The sequence below is a fragment of the Ptychodera flava genome, chromosome 9 (assembly GCF_041260155.1).
Source record: "Ptychodera flava strain L36383 chromosome 9, AS_Pfla_20210202, whole genome shotgun sequence".
In the NCBI taxonomy this organism is placed as follows: Eukaryota; Metazoa; Hemichordata; class Enteropneusta; family Ptychoderidae; genus Ptychodera; species Ptychodera flava.
In genome coordinates, this window is record NC_091936.1 from 14,065,245 (window position 1) to 14,089,565 (window position 24,321).

At 37.6% G+C, this 24,321-nt stretch overlaps 1 protein-coding gene across 1 annotated transcript; it reads left to right on the top strand.

The window, feature by feature from the left end:
- Positions 1-2,299: 2,299 nt before the first annotated feature.
- LOC139140068 (negative elongation factor A-like) lies at positions 2,300-24,042 on the top strand. Its single transcript, XM_070709075.1, has 11 exons — positions 2,300-2,531; positions 3,849-4,020; positions 4,130-4,291; positions 4,863-4,955; positions 5,433-5,551; positions 5,738-5,804; positions 8,773-8,867; positions 18,590-18,686; positions 19,312-19,607; positions 20,577-20,676; positions 22,074-24,042. Exons 1-11 carry the CDS (start codon positions 2,319-2,321, stop codon positions 22,229-22,231), a joined length of 1,572 nt encoding a protein of 523 aa, XP_070565176.1. The 5' UTR covers positions 2,300-2,318; the 3' UTR covers positions 22,232-24,042.
- Positions 24,043-24,321: the final 279 nt, after the last annotated feature.

Consider the following 24,321-nt stretch of genomic DNA (forward strand, 5'->3'; position numbering starts at 1 on the left):
AAGAAAACGTATCTAAAATAATGTTGAAGCCAACCCACATGGCCGTAAGCTTACAGATTTGGTAATTGTGAATAGCCAAGCTTACTCTGGTCATCGATATGGCGGTCTGCAGATAGGTACTATACTGCTGCGAATATCTATCTCCGTTGTAAATTGGCAGTACGCCTGTTTCTAAATTGACATATGCTCGCAAATGCGATTTTCCATAATTTGATCCATTTTCGCGTTAAACATTTTTGTGACATTTCATTTCTAGAAATGTAATAGTTCCATCAATAGGAGGCCTGGTGCAGTAATATTCCCCTCGGCCGGCAGGCACCACAGTTCGTCATGAACTTTACGTAATAGTATTTCCGTAAATTCATACAAATCCGACGTTTTCAAGGGTCTAGCATTGAGCGTATTAAGACAACCACCCACTAGTCACTGTGAATAACATTGCTCGCGATAAAATCCAAAATGGTAAAGTTAATCACAGAATCGCTTATGAAAATTAGCGGTAACATTGCCTTCGTTTGTAAAATGAGGCCTACCTACGGTTGAAGTTGTCGAAAGATACTGACTGCTAATCCTAAGATAGGGTCATCAACAACATCGATGAAAGAAGAGTTAGACAAATGTTACACCTCATGTTCATATCTGTGTTGTGTTCTCCCGAAATATCTTTTGGTCGTAAAAACAAGTAACTCTTTTTTTTGTGAACGCAGCCTGGGTATACAATAATGACAGAAATATTTAATTTTTGTCAAAATAATTCATAATCATAAATTCATTTTTTTAATTATCAAACATGTATAAATGTACAGATATGAAAAGTTTTGCAGGGAAAATCGTCAATAGTTAGCCTCAGAACTCCGAGGTATTATGATTTGATACTTTTGGGTGAGAATCACTATATCAACTACATCTTGCCTTCTTTTAGTTGTGCAAAATATGGAGACCCTCCCGCAAACATATGACCCTTCAAAAATGCTTGCGTGATAAATTGTGACTCTCCTTCCAAAAATCCAAAAACGTCAGCCCCCCCCCCCGTAATTTCTGTCCCTAACTTACATAACAATTAAACCAATTGTTATGTAAATTGACTGATACTGCTTCAATTATTTCTGGGAAGAATACTGCAGTGATTGGGGAGGGTCAAGTTTTTGAATTTCGGACAAGGGGTCACATTTTAGACAAGAGGATAGGGGAGGGTCACATTTTACAGTATACCGGTAGGTGCACATGGAATTCCCCCTTCTCACCCCGCTGTAATTACTGAAGGCTCCCTTATTTGTATACTTTAGCATTGGATACGTATGCATCGGTTCATCTATAGACGCTAGTCTTTTCTAGGGTCTCTCCTCCATCAGTTCAGAATTACAACTGTTTTCTCAGAAACAGACAATTAAAAATACCTTACGCGTATTAATTAGGCCTACTGTGGCTCAGTTTTCGTATCTCATCAGGAAGTAAAAGGGATACCTCGAAGTCAAGGTATGATAGCTTGTGTTTATTGGATAAATTTCATAGTATTAAATTTCCTTGAAACTGTATTTAGCTTCCAAATAACTACCTGTAGGTCTATATGATGAGTGACCGAGTGTGCGTGTATCCCATCTGAGACCACAGGTCGAGTAGGCATTATTTGTGATGATGTTTTCCTATTATTATCATAACAAATGATTATGAATATTAATAAATTATTAATATGAATGTTACAGAATATTTAAACTTTTTTTACAGACAATGTCGTCTTCTTTGTGTAAATACCGTCTGGAAACCCCATTGTTGTGATAATTATGATTATTAATAAATTACGATTATGATAAATAATCTACTATCTATAATAGTCTACGGCGAGAGTTACACTGTGTAGTAACTTACTACACAGTGTAACTCTCGCCGTAGACTGAACCTGGGCAATGGTAACTCTCGCTGTAGACTGAACCTGGGCAATGGTGTCACTTGTACATTTTGGCATAGATTGTGAAACCATATAAGGGTTTCCAGAGGGCTGTTCACATAAGCAGATTACAATGTGTAAAATATGATTTTATTTATCATAATCGTAATTTATTAATAATCATAATTATCACAACAATGGGGTTTCCAGACGGTATTTACACAAAGAAGACATTGTCTGTAAAAAAAAAGTTTAAATATTCTGTAACATTCATATTTATAATTAATTAATATTCATAATCATTTGTTATGATAATAATAGGAAAACATCATCACAAATAATGCCTACTCGACCTGTGCTGAGACACCCTTTACGTGCAACGTGCTGGGTAGTCGTCTCTTAATATGTAGAAAGTTAGGGGGTACAATCCAATATGGCATCTGTGAGAGAGAGTGACACGAGTCTTTGGCTTCATAATAAACTTGGTGATAACGATGATCTGTGGTCCGGAATCAGCAGTTTTAGCTCCCAACTAAACCGTGATGTTTTGCAGAATATTCAGACGTGCTTCTTAGCTTCTCAGACCCAAGTAAAACTCAAGTTACTGCTGTCGTTTCTACACATGCATCGCAGGAACGTGGAAGAGGTAAGCGGGTTTTTGCTCCGCGCAGAGTCCCAGAGCTGGGCACTGAGGGTTAGAACGGAACGTCAACATCTGGTTAGCACTGTACAGTTTGATGGCTAGATTACTGTACATGAAAGTGAACTCTTTGTTGCGAGAATACCATGTTGCGTCGGTTTGTATTTTGACCCGCATAACCGCTGTAATATATCCTAAGTCTTGGGACACGCTTTGAGTACTGCAGTATACTGGTAATATAATAATGGTACTGGTAATACTCCGTCAGTGTCACTGTCATTGTTTCTGTCTGTGTCGGGGGACGGGGATCCCCCAACTTCTAGCTATCTGTTTATCGTCAAGACTGGACAAGAACACGATCAAGAGCGTGTTCTGCGCTTGAAAATTCACCAGTTTACCAGACATAAGTTCAACTTGGGAATGCCTGTTGCATGTTGGTGTCTCAACAGCCTTTTATTATACGAAATGATAACAGTAACTTATGGCATGTAACCATATGATCAACAAAACAGCGACGTGCAGCAGACTGTACATCCAAAGTTGCACAGCAGAGAAACCAAAGCCAGTGACGTAGATCTTTCTTTCAAGTTGGTGTTGAATTTAGTAAATAAACTATTTATGTGATTAATCATTGTATAGTACATTATACATAGACCTAACGTACCAACACTTTCCACTCACTCATAGTGCAACATGTTGTGCAGGCTTTAGGATTTCCTGAAATTTCAATGTGTAAGTCTTTTTCCAATGAAAGACATTGAAATATCTAGAGTTTCTGTTAGCCCTACATATCATGCTGTGTGTTTCCCGCATTGTACGGCCTGTCACCAACTCCTTGCTGACTGCCATAGACAAAACCGGCAACATGGGGTCCCAATTTGAAATTGAACTCTTTGTTGTGAGAAAACTATGCAACATGCTTGCCATTAGATACATTCATGCAAGATATGGCCAGCCTCTTGGCCCTTGACGGTGCATTGTTGGAAAACTAACAGTTTGGGATGTCACAAGAGCAAATTCTTTTTGCAGTCTGTGAGTGGTTGAGCTATTCAGGTAGGCATAGATCAGAATTGAGTTGATTTCGACCAAAATAGTTCGAAAAGTCGTTTTTGTGCAAATTGGGACTGCATATTGCCGGTTTTCTCTATGGCCGTAAGCAGGGCTGTGGTGAGAGGCCATATAACGCTGGGAACCCACAGCATCATATGCAGGGTTACAATTCCTGTGTGTTACAGCCATGACAAACCACTCAGTCTGTTGTCATTCACATACTAAGTCCTTGTATAATAAATATTACAAAAGCATTTGCTTTTTCTTAATCAGTTGCAGTCAGAGTTGGAAGATATTATAGAACAAGCATTACAAGACGATGATGAGTGGGTTAGAATCATTGCAGATATCCTACGAACATACCCCTCCACTGGAAGATTAAACCTAGATATTGAGCATAACCATCCGTCAGTGGCTGATGCATTGGTTGAACTCAGGCGCATAGGTAATGCTGTTACTCATGTCATTGTTTATGTGATGTTGAATGTACATACATATAAGCCGTACAGTGCTTCAAAGGATAGCATAGTATAATTCTGGTATAATTGCTCTAGTTTCAGAAACAGACCCGTCTTCCTTTCTACCGATGGAATGTCAATACTTGAACAGAAATGCCTTAACTCAGCTTGTAGGATTGCAGCCGCCTCCTGTCAAACACTTTGCGTTGAAGAGAAAACCTAAATCAGCAGCTCTCAGAAGTGAACTGCTTCAAAAATGTAAGTTCAAAGTTTAATGATATCATGGGAAGCCTGATACTTTTATTCTGTACGACTGGGAGGTGAATGGTACATAACACAGATCAGATGTATCCAGTGAGCAAAGTTTCATCACAGGATCTGAAATGACTGGCAGGATAATGGTACATCAAAATCTATGTAATACCATTCAACATATATAATTACTTTTACAGAAGTTGTCTTCTTTCAACCAATTGAATGCCATTTGGATTGCATCTGACCTTCAGGTTTGTGAAGTTGAAATGGAAAGGGTAGATTTTGTTTGTGCACCAAGTTTGCACCCTGACAACAGTTTCCATGGTTACCAAATCCTGTGTTTCTCTATTTCATATGTTTGATAATAGACTCTGACATTTGTGTAAACCTCCTCTTCAAGTGTAGTATGCTTGGTAAATATTTAAGTTTTGTTCCTGGATGTGCACACTAAAATATACACGCGATATTTTTCTTTGATTTGAGCGGAGATATTTTGCTAATTTGACCGTTGGTGCTGCTACATTCTTGTTACTATTATTGTGACTCAGTTTCTGTGATGCATTTCTTTCTCCAGCTTTTGAAGCTCAAGCACAGCAAAGAAAGCAAGGACACAGCACTCCAGTGGCGGCCAAAGCTAGATTACAACCCAAGAAAACTGACAATCACAGTAAGTATTCTTTTTAGATCAGCAATATCTGATAAATGTCTTTGGCAATATTCTGGAAGCTATTCAGCCAAGGCAAAAGCTAAATTTGGATGGATTGTACCCTTGCAATGGACAAAGCAAGAAATAATGTTAATTGATGACCATATTACAGTGAGTTTGACAAATGAATTTATCTTTTTACTGCTCCAATAGACGAGTGGATATAAATCCAGAGGTATAATAAATAATGTATACAAATAGCAAGTTAGATAACAAACCCTATAATTGAACTGCGGACTCCTTAAATCCTAAATGGATCTGTGGACCTCTTCTGAAATTGCCAGAACATTAAAATTTATATTTTATAAAATTTTCTTGGTGAAGGCAGCATTTATGTAAAAGGACTTCCTCTGTATTACTAAGAATCTAAGAATCTAAGAATCACATAAATACACAATAATGAAATCAAAATATCTTTCATTCAAATCTGATCCACAGCTCCATTGCGAGGAATTCCGAAGACCACACCAACATCAGGTTTCAGGTCTCATGCCAACTTAAACAGAAGTACTCCACTCAACAGGTCACTATCAATGCAGAAAGAAAGAGGAACAAAGGTACAGTATGTAATCTCATTCCGATAAACCTCCACTTATTGACTCTCCACAGTTACATTTGGTGTTCCTTTCTTCAGACATTGTCCCACCCAACACAGATCACTGGGCTTAGGGAGCACCACCTTGTGTTATTGTAATACAGGCACCTTAATTTGCTAGTCACCTGTTGCTTGTTTTGTGTTGTAGTTACTGGATATCAATGAACAGCCAATGGGTGGAGGAAGGGAAGCCAAGAGACGGAAGAAGATGCAAGGTATGTCTAGCAATAGTATATGTGTTTTTTGTTTCAGCTTTCAAACAATGTAACCACTAGTATCAATATGATTCAAGTAAAGTATGTCCCTGGAATGCGCAACTTTGTGCAAAGTGTTCACTTGAATATCAATGGACTTTGTGAGGGCTTTGGGTATTGTGTCTCAGGGCATCAGTGATTTTAATATCATTAATCCCATCCTTTATTTTGTACACTGTTTTTCCATGCAGTGTAAATCTAGCTTTTATGATCATATGACTTGAATTAGGGTAGATAGAGTTTGACATGGAAACAGTGAGCTGTTTGACTTTTTAGCTACTATAGACTATAGTCTATAGAAGCTGTTGGGATGGGTATCCGTCCGGCGTCAGTCTGTATGTATGTATGTATGTATGTATGTATGTATGTATGTATGTATGTATGTCCGTTTGTGAGGCGTCCGTCCACTCAAATATCTTGAGAACCGAAGCAAATACTGATTTGATGTTTGTTGTGTAGATGAAAAATATGATTTTGAGAAACTAGTTTTTTAATTTTTTGATATTGTTGAAAATAGGCAAATTAATGCCAAAAAAGGTGTTTTTGGTAAAAAATCTTCTTCTCCATAACCGCTGGTCAGACAATTTTGTTATTTGGTATACAGGTCCCCAGGGGTAACCAAACTTAGATTTGTTCAAATTGTGATGAAATGTGCAAATGTGTATTTTTAAGGAATTTTTTTTTCATTTTTGGTCAAAATTTGACTTACATTGTATGTAATTCTTGTACTGTATAAACCCTATCAATTCACCCAGAAAAAATAATTAATATGATTTGAAATAATTGAATTAATTAGGAAATCATCAAAGCCAAAATAGTTTTAGTGTAGAATTATCAGAAAGTTCATTCTTTTTTTGACAGTTCATTGTGAAATGCTTACCATCTTGGAGGATTAAAACATGTAAAGGCAACTTTCCTGAATCCCAACCTTGACATATTCTAAACTGTCATGTATTGTGCCCTGTATTTTATCTAAAAGAAATTGCTCAAAATAGTCAATAGAGATAGAGATAGAGAAAGTTCTAATTTCCAATTACTGTTGACTTGGTAAGGATAAAATAAAATTACTTTTTGAGGAAAAAAATAGAGTGGTCAATTAAAAGAGTGGTCAAAGTGATAGGGTTTTTATGGTAAAGCTGGGCTGCAATTATGCAATCTGTGTAAACAGTGCAATGAAAGTGTTACATGATTCCTTACAATGCTTTTGATGACCTTGAACTTGTTAAGTTTCAAACATTTGTCTCTTCAGTGTGCTTTCTCTGAGTATGTACCGTCTCAACTTATTCAGCAGAACTCATCAAAGATATCCACCTTCTTCATCAATACATGTGTCACAAATGGTTATTCTCTACATAACACAATAGAGCTCTGTCAACTGTTGAGTTGCTTGCTTCAAAACCGCTGGTCTGACAGCTTTAATATTTAGTTTACAAGTCCCTAGGATGACCTTAGTGAGATAATTTCATACAGTCAGGAAATACTTAATTTTGTATCCATGTCTGTAGTAGCTTCAGGACTTTGGCCCTATGACTTTTTACAATTTGCTCCCAACCTGTGGAGAGTAGACTTGGTTCAAGTCTGTGATTTGTGAATGCTTTAGTAGGGGAACGCGATGGTTTGTGTTTTCATGTGAAACGTGTGAGTGGGGTGAATATGATGAGTGGGGTGAACGCTATACAGGGGAGTTTCTCCCGGAATCACAGACTTGGCTTTCTTGCACGATCTGCGTTGCTATAAATTATTGATGAGATGATGTTTGTATTTACTGATCTATTATTCATAAGATGACATCATCGTATTTGGCATATTGGGAGGAGTTACCTTGATCCCCCAAGAGATGTGCATAAAACTCACATGGCGTTGTTGATAAAATGTTGAGTGCAATGACTCCCACCATGGAGGTAAAAAAGACCTCCATGCTCCCACAAAAGTCAGTAAGACCCCTGTTAATCGCCGAAAACGTAGTTGACAAGCCTTATACACAGGTCATATCAACGTTGTGGTCACTGATGTACAAGCTTTCGGTCCTCTTTCGTTCAACTTCTAGGCTTGCCCCTTCATTAGAGTAGTGTGGGGGGTGGGGTGGGGGTGTTAGTTAATCAGTAAAGTTTTGTTTGGAGGGTAAAATCAGAACAATATGGGGCGACTTCGTTTGTTCTCGACAACTTTTCTCTGGTAACCTCGCATGATTTGCAATGGTCAACCAATCAGTTTAAAAACGCACTCAGTGTGCAAACTTTATGCTATATTTGCTAAGCGTGTAACGTACTCGATGTCGAAGTGGATGTGTTCTTCTTATTGGCCAGAATAGCTAGGGGAGGGCTGTCAATCATTTTGTATTTGCTTTACGGCACTGTGTACACAGTCCGTCTAGCCGCCAGTACTTTGCAAGAAGTCCAAGTCATGAATTCGGCAGAAACTAATTCACTATTGCACAGAATCAAAGGTAACGCGTTCAATCGCTAGGAAAACCTGGCCTGGGCTGCCAAATACCAAGTAGGTTTGTATGAAATAGGAGAGACACAAGAGAATATACTATAAATGATTTTATTTTTTTTAAATTCACCGACTTGAACCAAGTCTATGTAGAGAGTTAAATTGAGGTAAAACAAAATTTGCTGATGATCTTAGCTCTGGTCATGCTTAATCTATTTTCATAAGGCATTTTTCACATACATTTCACTTGTGTAAAACACAGCAATACTTCGGTAAACATGTAGATGTTTATCTGAGGTTAGTGGTAATGTACATTTATGTTATAATATGGATTCTGACGTACCGATTTTGAAGTCCGTTGCCAACAATTTGTTGAATTTCACAAGCCAGATTGACATGTGTACATTTCATTTCACAGAAATAGATTCAGTGTGTGTGTGTATGGTCACTTCACAGAGATTGAATGAATGTGTGTGTTTGTTTCATTTCACAGAAATTGAGTCAATGCAGGAACAGATGAAGAAAGACAAGGAAGCACCCCCAGCAACACCAGAGTATGCTGCCAGTCTAATGTCACCAGCAGTTCAGGTAAATACAGTCAAATACAGTATCTCAGTGTACTCTTTGTCTACTGCCATAATTTAGTGTTCTGTTATCAAAAACTTTAGAGTAAATGTTTTTTATACAATGTCATGAAATGTGAATTTCTTTAAATCCATTTCGGAGGCAAGCCAAATGGCTTAATACATGTACCTAGTATTGGAGATGAACTCAGAGCTGCAAAACAACGTCGGCACTGTGCTGAGAGACAGTGGTTGAAGATCTGACTGACAGTTCATAACAGTTATACATCCATGCTAAGAAAAGTGTGACAAATATCGTTTATGAAGCTAAAATACTGTAGTAGCAAAATCAACAACAGTCAAACATGCAAGCAATTGTTCAGTGTTACACATGATTTACTTGGCAACAAGAAACCCTCTCCTCTTCCTACCATATATCCTGCTGATCTTCCATATCGCTTTTTTGAATAATTTGGCGGTAAAATTAAAACCATCAGAACAAACCTTGATCATACTGATTCTCCCCGCCGATGTGTACTGAACCTTGTTTTCATGGAGAAAATCTCAGTCATTTCAAACCAGTTTCAGATGACGTAGTGAAACGCATCACATTAAAATCCCCTGCCAAAAGTTGCGACCTTGATGTTATGCCCACCAGTTTCTTAGTTGAATCTGTAGACATCTTATTACCCATCATCACCACAGTCATTAACAATTCTCTCACTTCAGGTGTTTTTCCAGACATCTATAAAATTGCTCTCGTAAAGCCCTTGCTTAAGAAACCATCTCTTGACCCAGATGATTTAAAGAACTATCAACCTGTCTCAAATTTGCCCTTCCTTTTGAAAATCATAGAACGAATTATTCTTATGCAGTTTAATGACCATCTTATTTCAAACAAATTGTTGAATCTATTTCAATCAGCTTATAGACCACATCAAAGCACAGAAACAGCCCTCCTTAGAGTTGTTAACAATCTCCTCACTGCACTAGACAGGGATGAAATTAGCATTTTGACTTTGTTAGACCTCTCTGCTGCGTTTGACACTTTAGATCACAAAATTCTCCTTCATCGACTTGAACACTCTTTTTGAATCACTGATTGTGCGCTATCCTGATTCAAATCCTATCTGTCCCATAGATCACAGTTTGTTTCAATTAATGGCCCTGAGTCACATGTGTCACCTCTTTGCTTTGGTGTCCCACAGGGCTCTGTTTTAGGACCCAGTTTGTTTGTATTGTATAATAGAACCCCTTTTTAACATAATGACTGTAGGTCATTATGTTATTAACATAATGACCGTAGGTCACTATGAACATATTAACCGTAGGTTGATTTTAGGGGCCTTCCATATATGTCTTTTTGGAAGAAACATCAATCCTGCATTTTGGACTATTTTATGAGTTTTGGAACAAAAGTGTGTGTTAGATGAATGCTAGAAACATGGAAGGCTGTGCTCTCCCTGGCCTTTCAAAATTGTTACTAAATTTACGAATTTGGTTCAAAATAAATTAGTAAGCACAAATTATGTAATGCTGAGCCCGCCCATTTTCAACAAGCACTTCTCGTTCCCAATAAATGATGTTAAGGGTATAGAAATGATGAATGATTTCATTATAGACAAAGGAAAGTGAAAAATTCCTCTTTAGATTTTTTTGACAATGAACACTCATATTTTGATACACATTTTCAAAAGATCCATTAATTAACACAGTACATCATGGGTCATGAGTGCTTGTAACATTGAAATTTCTTCCTTGTTTCAATAAAGTGTGTCATTTTGGTCAACCGGCCCATGAATGTTATTCAATTAATCGATCTTTATTACACAACATAACATTTTCAAGTATATTCTGACACAAATCGTAACTCCCTTTGTGTGTGTAGTCAGTGCTTGATGATTATATATATTAATATATGAAGTGGTCATTAATATTATCAGTGTTTGCACAAGGTTTAGATGCTATAGAAAATCTCTCCCGTTTTTTGCTCACGTGTGAACACGTGAGCATATGTCGCAGCGATGTCTGTCTGTCTGTGTGTCTGTCTGTCTGTCTGTTGGTCCATTTTCTCAAAAACGGCTGAACGTATTTCAGTCAAATTTGGTAGACATCTTCAGAATTCAAATGGCTAGAACTGAAAAGGTTTTGGTGGGCGTGGCTTGGATATTAATGAAGTTATGAAAGTTTTAATTTTTCTGTTACGCCGCGTATGACAAGTGAAAACAATCGACTGTTTGAGGGCGCTGTGAAATGTGCTTGTCCAGGTTGGCTACAGCTGGATAGCCCTGCGTACGATGCTGTGTGTTCCGCTACAGCTAATAGCCCCGCTCACCACAGCCCTGCAAAGACCCGTACGTAGAGTTGGTGACTTCAAATCCATTTTTGGACTTGACGTAAAAAGCCAAATTACTGCCGAAATTCAGCGTTCTTGGGCCCAAGTCGTATCCCTGCCTACCTCAGCTACTCGATCGCTTCCAAAAATGCCAGTCTTTTATTCTTTTTTCGTAAATAACCGTCGATGTCGGCAACTCTCTCGCTAGCCCTGCGTACGTACGCACTGTACGCTGTGCATTTCCTGTGTGCGTTCCTAACACACAGCGTACACTGCGTACGTACGCAGGGCTAGCGAGAGAGTTGCCGACATCGACGGTTATTTACGAAAAAAGAATAAAAGACTGGCATTTTTGGAAGCGATCGAGTAGCTGAGGTAGGCAGGGATACAACTTGGGCCCAAGAACGCTGAATTTCGGCAGTAATTTGGCTTTTTACGTCAAGTCCAAAAATGGATTTGAAGTCACCAACTCTACGTACGGGTCTTTGCAGGGCTGTGGTGAGCGGGCTATTAGCTGTAGCGGAACACACAGCATCGTACGCAGGGCTAACAGCTGGATAGCTCTGGTTTCAACCACGGTCCCTCCGTGTTTCAACCTCATATTGAACATTAAAAATATGATATTTTATTACTCATTCAACTCACTATTCAAGATAAAATATCGTTTAGCAAATTAGCTTTATCCTTGGTAATTGATTGTTTCCCTCGCTGCTCGATCGCCAGAAATGAGTACATACGTTCTCTACCTTGCCTCATGGCATGGAAGTGCTGATGAATAATAACTTTGGGTCAAAGGTATTGAAGTGTCCAATCAGGTTCGTGCACAGAGTCCAAGGCCATGACCTACTTCATGTACTTCTGCACTGTTTTGATTTTGCTTCGCCAAGAAACGTGTTCGTCATTGTCCATAGAAGTATGTTTGCTCTCCTTTGAGGTTGTTTGTGAAACAAATTCCGGGATAGGCCTTGGAATGCATACGATCGGCATCGCGGCAGTGCATGTAGCTAGCCCTACGAGTATGACGAGAGTGTCCGGCTTTGGCTACGCCGCCTCCCACCTCCGGTAGGCGGCGTAGCCAAAGCCGGACACAGTCGCCATACTCGTAGGGCTATGCATGTAGCGTACCATGCTTGTGTAACTGCCGAGCTCAACGTGCATTCACGGTTGATACTCGTGTACAATCATGATGTGTTCAATTCTGATGAAGATTCATAAGTCTTACTTTGGCAGTCTTTTTTCTGTACGATAATCCCGACAATACGTGTTACTGTTAGATGAGGTGGCCATTTTATGATAAGTTTCAATACTGCACAGCTACATAGCGTCACTATCGTGTGATCGAGGTACAGCGTTGTTGAACGGGATACAGAAACTCTGCAGAGGGAGAAACGATCGTTGACATGAACAGTCAATGTACTTCAGCACGTAGTCCGCAGATAGCGGATCGAGAAAATAAACGTGTCCCAGTAAATAACGGAATATTTATGTACATTAACTCGATATTAATCAAATTTCCAGCTCATCGCAAAAAATGTATTGCAAAGATTAATTTGTCACTGACAAATACTGCACTGTATGGAAAAAACAGTCTGTAGAATTGTTCTACTTCAAGTGGTATTACCCGAGACAAACACTTGTGTTGTCATTTTGATTTCATTTCATAAACTTCATACTTCATACTTCATCGAGTATCGTGTATTTCAGCCTTTGTGAAGCCATTTTATTGATATTTTCAATTTTTGTCTTGGCTTTGTTGTGGAACATGTTGAATCGTCTCCGTGGACATGTAGGCAAAAGTGTGACGGGGTCGAAGTGACTTGGGTACCTGGGGCCGACCAAAACCAGTGTGAATTACTGGGGTCAAAGCGGACAGCGGCCGGGATGACGTGTTCCCCAAGCGAGCTACCTTCAGAAGTCTGTTTCATCGCAAAAAACGTCAACTTTTAAAACCCGTCATTTTATTTACTGATGTTATTCTCAGCATCACAAACATATACGCCTCTGCTATGTATCACAGCAAATAGTTATATTTGAGCGCCCCGTAAATGGGATCCTCGTTTTTTTGCGAACCCGGAAGTGTGTCTTGCTCAATGCATTTCCTACCCATAGCAAGGGAAACTGCCCGCGTTCCCATACTCCCATGCACCCTTTTTCAATGCCAGTGCAACGCCATCTGTGCAAAATTTGTGGTGGTATGCTCCCGTGTGATGGAAAACCTCTCTTATTCTAACAATGACGTAGTTGACTTTGGACTTCGATTTCGTAAATGTGATGTCCATGCAGTGAGTTTGGGTTGGCGCGCTTATAATGCAATCTTCGCCCCGCCTGCGGTCCGATATCCCGCATTATTAGCGATATTTATCTGTTTTGACTTGACCAAAGTTGGCAAAACTTGCTATGTACATTAAAGATACTATGATACAAGATTATTGAAAGTCATTTGACATTTTTTTCAGCCAATTCCCAATATGCATATTTAATGAACCTTCCAAATTAGGGATATATACTGGCATTTACTTGATAAAATTTGGCGAAACATGCTGTGTACATTGATCATTATACCAGGTTATAACAGTATTGAAAGTCATTTTGCATTTTCATGTCAGCTAATTCATAATTTGCATAAATAGCTAACAAGCTTTCACGGTTTGGCATATAGAGCTTGAAGGACTTGACCAAAGGTAATTACACATGCTATATTGTGATACAATGACAGTACTCAAAGAAATTAATTATTTTTATTTCAGCTAATTACATATTTGAATACTTAATGACCTTTAGAATTGATCTGTGGTGAAATTCATTGTGTTGATCATAACACTTTAAATGTAGCAAAGCATGTAGCAAAGGTTCAAACTTGCACATAAATGCAATATATAATGAAACACGTGAGCATTTTCAGTTCATATCTGGTTCATATTTTGAAAGCTCTGTTACTTTGAAAGTACGCATGTCATCCATAGGTGTTAGGTGGTACCGCTTGGTAGGTGCAGTCATTATGCCATGTTCATCTCTAAAATTCTTTTAAAACAACCACTGATCAGAACATTTTGCAGTCTGTGGTTTCGCACAAATTTTGTCTCATTATAACATCAAATTTAAGTACGCAAACTGAGACTGGTGATCCTGCTAATGTTTTCTTAGAGACAGTTATACTTTTAAAACGCTGCAGATGATCGTCATTTATTTTTTGTCTGGATAAACGTTTTCGTCTTGGGACTGTGCACAGCATTGTCTTTGGATCATCAAAGAAAACTATCAGTATTCATAACATTTGCTGAGACAGTTTCTTGTAAAATATATTGAAGGAAACCTGTTAAAATTGGCGTGTTCACTGAAAAAAAATCAATCTGCAGATCGTCAAATGACAAATCTATGACAACTAAGAATTCTGGCTAAGATTTCCGGCTCGTTTCCATCTCCATGCACAGACAAACACTTTGCGGTACGGTACATTGTTCAACCATGGGCGGTCCGGACTGCAGTTCGACTGTCTTTCCGGCCGACTAGCTGTCTTGATCTCTTCTCGGCGGTTTCATTGTTTCCAATTTTTTCATATCAGGTACCGTTTTTTTGCCCAACTTTCTTTCCCAGCTGAGGATACTATTTATCTGAAGCATTTGTAACTGCCCGCTTCTCTCAATCTGCTTCACCCCCGCGTACGTCCATTGGGAAAGTTGACAGCATGTGAATGTTTGGGTATCTCGAAACTACCGTAATGCATGACATACCAGTATGAGAGTACACGACCCGGGGATCTTGAAACCTTTTCGCGCATGCTCATGTTAGCACAGGTCAAAGTCCAAAGCTATCATTGTCGATGCGCCGATGATAGAGGCAGAATAGTTTTTGAAAGACAAGATATGACAGTATTTCCCCGGAATTCATAATCTTGACCGAAAATCAGGCTTCAAAAATAACAAAATTGTTCGTAAATGGCCGATCGGGCATGTATTTTTTTTCGTAAATTTTCATTTTTGCTCGTAATTTACGAACGTTACGAGCGACAGCGAGAGCACAGGAAGGTGACTGAATGGAAGTATCAGAGATTTCCATGCTCTTTTGGACAACAAAAGCGATAAAAAAACATATTTCATATTTTAGATTCTCACATTTGAGATGACCCTAGGCATTTGTCATATGACTTTAATAGTCACATTATTAACTACTTGACCTATTTATACGCGCATTGATTTCAAGACCAGATCGTTCTATGTGCATGATATAGTGTCAGAGATTTGTAGTGTCATTCAAACATGGTCTGTTAGCATTGAAATACGATTTGTTTGTGACTTTAGTTCACTTCTCACTGATAGTGGTGATGCTTTGAAAGAGGACTGACCCATGCTACACAGGAACATTTTATGTGTTCTGGGACTGTGATAACAACTTCAGACAACAAAAAGACTTCCTGAAGATTTTTATTGATATTGTGTCCCAACATTATCTCACATCTGCTCACTTCATCAAGTAAACATCCTTGACTCAATACTGGTATACAGACTTTGACATTCACATTTCGGAGATTAAGTATCCATGACGTCACTTGTTACAGTCTTTACTCTAAAACAATGAAGTTACAAGTTTTAGGTTAGTCATCAAGCTAGCATGAGCATCTGTCCCTGTGTTCTCACAGGAAATTACAGGGAACAAATAATTATTTGAGAAGTTTCTCTCCTTTAAATAGAAGATATATTACAATTAAAACCTGTCATGGATGGATTTCTCTCAAATGATCTGAAATACAGTTATTGTCCATTAGCAACTAATCTATAGCAAGATTTATGTAAAGTTCATGAACTTACACAAGGTATTAGACAAAAAGATGACCATGACTTTGCTGCCGTACTTGATCATCTTGGCAAAGGCATTCACACCAAGAAAGATATCCGAATATTGCACACTGAGTCATTAAAACAATCAGCGCACAAAGTCATTTAGCAGGATCATGTTAATTATTGCTTTTTGCGTATTTGATGAATGTTTGAAATTAGGGTGATATGTCTAGAACTACTACAGCAAATTTTATGAATCTTGGTACAGATCTTTAGTTCTTGTAATAATGTACAAAGATATTTAGCAGTATCATGTAAAGAATATAAGAAAATTTCACAAAATTTGATCCAGCCTGAATGGAGTTAAATTCTTTGGAAACATTGAAATTGGAGAAAAGAGAAGCTGGGAATTTAGATGATTTGCATACATTTAACACTTCTTTATCGCATAATTTATTACCGCTTTAAAAGCTCAAAGGTGAACCAAAACAATGTTTTAATCTTAGGTCAACAAATTAATTAAAATTGAATGAATATTTGCAAAAAATGATTGTGGAGCAAGATACGCTGTGTTAGGTGCAGCGCCCCCTTAAGTATAGGATAAAGCCCGAGTACGAGGGCTCTTCTGGTATATAAAGTCCAACCCAATGATAAAATGTCGAGGCCGCAGGCCGAGACATTTTATCGTAGGGTTGGACTTTATAAACCAGAAGAGCCCGAGTATGAGGGTTTTATCCGACTTAAAAACTATCGCCCCTAACTGATATATTTTCGTTTTCAATGTGTCTACGTCAACCGTCCCCTTTGTCAATGTAACATGTTTAGGATATGAATTAAAACTTTTATTTGTGAAATAGCCTTCCAATGTAATGGAACATCCTATAAATGCCCTAGGGCACATTATATAAATGCCCTAGGGCACAGCAGATTTTGTGTTGCAGCTGGTTTCCGCTGTGTTACCAAATTTGAATATTAAAACGTACCAGATGTCTACAGAATATGACATGTTCACTTTTGATTGGACAGTACTTTACTACGACGCTGTCATTCGTTTCTGGAATTTGGTGACCAAGGCTTTATGAGTAGATAAAACACCCTGAATTGAGCACTCTGATTGGTCAATCAACTGTAGATGGTTTTTAAATGACTTATTTAAAGACCTTTTGTAATAAGGGTGGCAGGCAAGATTGGCTTTACGTTTCCACCACCATGGTATGGACCAATTCCTGTGATGGCCTTCTACCAAACTTTTAGCAGTAATTTCAGTTTATTCCTATCTTAGCTTCAATTACTACTTTCAACCTTTATTTCATTCAGATTTCCTTAGCTTAGTGTATAATTTTGTTATCTTAATTACTGTCAACTTAGCTTTGCTACACTTATTCTAACCTCATTATTCTTACATTACTGTTATACCTTATAACCCCAAAATTTTTCAAGAGATGCATACATGATTGTCACTCAACAAACCATTTAGAAATATGTCTTCTGCTTTTTCCTCCATACACATACATGTCCCTTTTCTCACAAAAGTGGGCTTAAAATCGCAATGTCAAAATTAGTCTTTCATCTATATGTTGCACATTGACTCCATGGTTTGTCTAGTTCACAGTGAGTGGGGTTGTTGATAAATGCCGATAATACTAGGTGGTCATTATGTCCCAGTGCCATTGGCATTATTTTTAACATCATTAGGTCATATTCTGTTTGTCACCATGTCTATGCAGACAAAGTAACCAAAATTTATGAGATCCACTTTGCCATAGATTCCATACAAGATTGCATTAATGACGTCAAAACATGGATGAAGTACAACAAGCTCCAGTTATTAAAACGACAGTAAAACTGAAGCCATATCTGTGAAAAATCTTGGTGTCACTGTAGATAGCCTTTTAACCATGTCAGAGCACGTGCATAACATATACAGAGCTGCCTATGTTCAGCTGAGGCAGATCAGTTCTATTCGTCATTTGCTCACTGTTCAAGCCACTCAGACTCTTGTTATTGCTTTTGTCCTATCTCGTTTAGACTACTGCAACAGCCTTCTTTCTGGCTGCCCAAAACACCTCATTGACAAATTGCAACATGTTCAAAATGCATCTGCTAGACTTGTCTATAAAGCCAAAAAATCACACAGCATACAACCACTTTTGAAATCCCTGCACTGGTTGCCTATTGCTAATTGTACACAGTACAAACTTTCTACAGTTTTTTCGATTTGGTTTCAGGGACCGGACCACAATATCTCTCTGACCTTTTGCAAATGTATACTCCTTCAAGACACTTACGTTCTTCATCTGAGACGCACCATTTTAGAATACTGCGTGTTGCCACAAAATCCTTTAGTGAAAGAAAGGTCTTTTTCCCACTCAGGACTGAAAACTTTGAACAGCCTGCCTGTCAACCTACGCCATATGGATTCACATCTTTCATTCCGCCATGCCCTCAAGACATATTTTTCAAGGGAATAGTGTATTTTGTCCTGCACCAAGAGCTCCCTTTTGAGATTAGGAGCATTATAAATATTCTTTACTATTATTTTTATCTCAGTGGTGAATTTCAGGTCCACATTGTGTATTTTATCACCGCTCTGGAATTTCACCAACTTGAATATCATTCATTCATTCTGATTTGTAGAAATCTGGAGCGGCAGCTAGTACAGCGACCTCCACACCAACACCATCGTACGTACCGGGTTCAAACAAACCATCAACGTCACTGCTCGCCAACATCGGTAAGACACAATGGTACTCTCCAATAAAATGAAGGGGGTGTGTTTTCTGCTTACATGCGATTCCACAGCATGACTGTCATGAAATCTGATATGCACATTTTTTTGGAGGAACTGTGTGGTTTACTATAGGTCCATTACCTGTAACTTGTGATGATTTATTCACTGTGTATGTTGTTTCAGTTACATTTTCTTGTCCTTCTCACATTTACCATGTCAACTCAGCCTGTACATGTGTAAACTGCATTTTTATGGTTGACAAGTGACTTCTTGTTAGAACTAGAATTCAAATTTGAACAACAATAATAGTGCATTTTACACATACAGACATAGTATTGACAAGCTAAATAGTTAGTGTTTTGACATGCCGTGGGGAATAGAACAAGAACTCATGATTTGTGTACAAAACAAAAATAGTACATAAAACATCAAAAGTTGAAGTCAATGGCCCTTTAATACCCAGCATACATATGTGTGTGTTACATTGTAATGAACGTGTCAAAATGTTGAAATACAAAAATTAAGATCTCTTCCATCTGTTCTCAAATCTATGACGAAAAAAGAATTTATCAGTGTATATGTGGTAGTAGCCATTGAACTCAACTCAAATTATCTTTTCTGTCACCAGTGGGTCAAACAACGCCCCCTTCAATACGGGATGCGAGAGAAAACTTACAGCAACAACTACAGCAACAGCTGCAGCAGTCACAGCTCAGGCCGCAGACAACAGTAACAGCACAACTCACACAGCAGCCATCACAGCAGCAACAGCAGCAGCAGAAAGCAGTGGCCGTGATTCAGCCAGCAGCAACAACTACAGTACCCACTGCAACTACCACAACTGCAACACCTTCAACGGTAGCACCTGCTGCAGCATCCACAGCTGCAGCACAGCCTGCAGCCAAGAAGGGATTGTCTCTTACTGTGAGTATGATTGCTGCTTGGTGTAGATGAATCCCCTGTTGATCAAGATCAATTTTGTTAAAATCTGTTAGTCTGTCAAAAAATACTATTTATTCATGTTCTGAACAACTGAAATATGTTGAGTGTGATTTCAAAATCTTCTCTTGCCGGCCTATCACTTCCCCTTGTACTGAGTAAGTAAAATAAGTCTTATTGAGCCAAACTAATACATATTTTCTCCTACTTTGCTTAGTATGTTGTAGCAGGTCAAGTCAGTAAAAATCAGTATCTGTGTTTTCAGAGGCCTTTGTATGTTTAAATCTTTATTAAAATGCAATATATGGGACATGTTACATGTCACTGGTTTCAACCAACTTGACCTGACGGTGATGTAAAAACTCAGCAGTGTAAAGATTAATATTGCAAAAGGAGAGGTGATATTTATATTATGACTGGCATTGGATGGATGACAAGGCAAATTAAAAGAAACTTGTTGGAGGTTGTTAGAGCTGAATTGATGTAGTGTTAGGCTACTTTCAACTAAATTTAACTTGCAACATATGAATTGAGACCTCATGTGTAAACAATTACCACATTCATGCTTCCCCTACCAATTTTCATCCCATTCTATGAACTTTATAAACTTTTTCTATACTGAAAGAACTGTGTAGGTATGAAGCTTATACTTTAGAAGGTAATTCCATTCTGTTTTATTGAATAATGCGCATCATACCAATGGTTTTGTCAGGGGGTACCAGGACAACTGTACAATTGACTTTATGATGCAATTCTGCAATGTGCTATTATCTGGCTACTGAAAACAATTTTAGACACAATTATTATCCACAGATCCGAAACAAAATGCTTTACCCCAGTGAATATCCAATCTGATACTGTTCTCTCAATGCAAGTACATGCAGTCAGGTAATTACCTACTGTGCATTGTTGAAACAAAGATCTGTATGTTAATATATCATCTTTTCTGCACAGAGAGAACAAATGTTAGCCGCGCAAGAGATGTTCCGACTTTCAAACAAGGTGACCAGACCAGAGAAGGCTTTGATACTTGGATTTATGGCAGGCTCAAGAGGTATCTAATAACATATTATCTTTCATGAAATCCACAGATTTTAATCGGACAGTATGTATTTTGTGGTGTTTGTGAAGCCTTGCATTGCAAAACAAATGGCCATCAGTACCTTGCTAAAAATGTAACTATAATAATTTACAAATGAGCTAGTATATTTTATATTACTAAATTTTATAATTTTGTTTCATCTTTGGAAAATATACCACCTGAATATTCCCCACCCAGTACTTGCAACCAGGGCTATGGATAAATGTCTGATTGATAATTGAGCAGAGGGTAACTGCCCTCTTTTTTATTATTGACTCTATCTCTCTCACCGTTTCAAAAAACAACACAATACAAATCATTATTTTATTATAATTAATTGTGGGCTTGAATTGCAGCAATCAAATGTATCGCTCAAAAATCACTCTTTTGCAAACATTAATTCAGTTTTGATAAATTTGTTAACCCGAGACAAAATATTGGTTGGGTTCACCTTCCAGCTTGTAAAGCAGTCAAAAGTTGCATGACAAATAAGTGTTAATCTTTGCAAATGTATGCAAATCACTCAATTTCCTGGCTACTTTTTTGTCCAAATTTCAAAATTTCCACAGAATTTACCTCCACTCTGACTGGGTCAAAATTTCTGAAATTTTCACATTATATTCTTTAAATGCTATATAACAAAACCTCTATTTTGTTTGGCAATAAATTTCTTACATTTTGAATAAGAGGCATTTTAATTTTGCTAATCATGATTTTAATCACGTTTTTTAAGTGTCAGTCTTTCAACCCTTGGCATTTCAGAATGAGGATAAATAATGCAAAATAGAATAGTCGTCATTTTCTATATATACTCTTCTTTCAAGATAAATATTACATTTCAGAAAATAGCGTCAAGTTTTTGACTTAAATTAATTTTTATCACTAATATCAAAATTGAGTTTTTTACCCTAAATATACACCCACTTCATCCTTCTAGTAAACTACTGCTACCATACTAAACTTTAGAGTCTCTGCTTTTTGGAAATATATAGTATGAGGGGGTTTCCTTGTCATCTTTGATGAGAAATATTGCTTTGAAAAAAACTGTGTTGGCAACATACAGCTCCACTGTAACTGAACAACTTTTGCCAAAACACTCTTGACAGGTAAACATTCTCCTTCAGCTGCTTACACACCTCTTCAAAACTTAAGCTGTACACCTCCAATATTCCTGTAAACAGGTCCACAACTACCATTGATAACAATGGCTTCGGGCCAAACCATGGTGGTAAAAGGGTATGTCTCATGGATGATTGTTACATGTACATGTATGCAGTCCTGGTTGTAGAATTTCTTCCACTGCTATTGTTCAAGGAAAGCTTCATGGTAGATGTGTGCTATAACTCTTTGTTTTGCATGTCTGTTCACAGAAAATCCATGTCCTCAACAAGGAGACATTGTCACTATAAAACTCAGTGAAAACCATGAGAACAGCAGTGATGGAACACCGATGACCGTTGACAGCTATTTTGAAATGAATTACAGCAATGGACAATGGAAGCGATACAAAACGCAGAGACCATTGTGATGTGCATCGGTATATTTATTGTGGCAAGATACACACACCATGAAATTCCAGACTGACAGTTTGTTGTCATCTGTACTGAGCAGTCTATAATGTCTGAAATATTTGTAGTGAAAAAGCCCTCAGAAGATAGGGGCTGTCATTTTTTGGTTACAGGTGCATAATTTGCTGCCTTTGAAAGGCATCCATGTGTACAACTAGAGAGTCACAAAATGATCATTATCATCAGTTATCACTATTTCTTTAATTTTCTGTCAATGTATGGCTTGTCAGATAAGATTTTTTTCCTTCTGTATTGAGATTCCATCCTTAAATGAAAGCATATTTCTCACCATGGTTATGTGCTGAGAATAGAAAACGAACCTTCAAATGAAACTCTTGCATTCTTGTGAAAATGCAGTGTTGTTCAGTTTTATAGCTTTTTGTGTAGACTTTCAGTCATGATACAATAACTGTTGCAGCAGTCAACATATTGCTGTAGCCCATGTCAATGAAAGCAACCCATTTGCTGAGGGCCAAGAGCACGCCGGTTGCTAAAATGACTGGCAAGTATCAATGTATCACTCCCATCTCAATATTTGACCTATGTATGTTTAGAACATCCATTCATATGACTGTAGAACCTGGTATATTTGACAGATACTTGTTCCGGGAACTCAAATTATATACAGACATACTGGCCATGTGCATCACCATTTACATGTTGCATTTTCTGTATTGGCGACTGCACTTGTCATAATATCTGAGAAACAATACTTTGATGTCAAATGGTCTTTCTTTGGTGGAGAAGATGCAGATAAATTATTATGGTAAATTATTATGGTTGACAAAATTCAAAATCAAATAATAACTAAGGTCTTTCACTGAAATCAAATCTTTCAAATAATCGTTTTCATGACATACACTCCTTTGATGAAAATTACATGATCAAGTGTTGATTTTGTGTTTTCCAGGTGTTTTAGAATGTATACACAATTTATAGATATTAGCAAGGGTTTAATATGTGTCAAGACATATTTATTTATTAAGCCTGTGATCATTTGTTGTTGACAGGTTATTCAGGATTAATTTGCTTCATAGTGATAAGACTTTTGCTGAAAATAAAGCATAATACTTAAAAAGTACCGGTAGTGTTAGAATTGAAAGTCAGTCACCAAAGTAGCCGACTTACGTCAGAGAAAATTTTATGAAAATCTGTATATGTAAATCAGAAAAAGGTGATAAAGCTTTTTCTGAGAGAATGGCTTTTATCATCAAATTTTTATTTTTTGTTTATTTTCAAATCAAGTAAATATAGTTAACATTGTTCCTGTTTGTTGTCAGAGAATATCCAAAGAAGGAGAAGAAATGAGACCCCATCCTGTCATAAATTTCACTCCAGTTCTGTATTTAACCATTGAAAACGACAGAAATTGCCCTTACAAAGAGGGAAATATGTTTAAACATGGCAAAATTTATTTCAGTTTGTGTCATTAATTTTGAAAGGAGCCATGTATTGACTTTTAGGTTGTATATGCAATGTAAAATTGCAAAGTGCTGAGAGTGATCAGGAATGGGTAGGGAGCCCTCACAGTCCAAACTTGATGAAAACTGCTGCAAAGTCTCATGTGAACCTTGCTTGCACAGACTCTGATCAGTAGATGAATTGAATAACTTTAGCTTCACTGTGAAATCATAAGTTAGATAGTACTTGAAATTGTAAAAAAAATTCATTATCATTGATGAAAGTTGTATTTATTCACTCTGCTGAGAGAGCTATCCTGCAGTCATGTGTGCTATTCAGAGAATAAAACATCATTGAATTTATCAAAGAAGGGATAACTTACATGAGTCCCTTTTTTTAACAAAAATGAGAAAGTTTAATAATTTTTGGTTAAGACATTTTCTTCCAGTCACTGTCCCTATTTCATGTACTCCCTTCTTCATAAATAGAAATTATTTCATACATTAATGAAATGATTGCCCAATACTTTCAATATTTGAATGTGATTGTAACAAATGACTTCACTACTCACTGAAGCCTTTGAATTGGAGCAATATTATTGAATTTTGCTGCGCATGTGTATAATAAGGCTGTATTAAGGTTTGCAGCG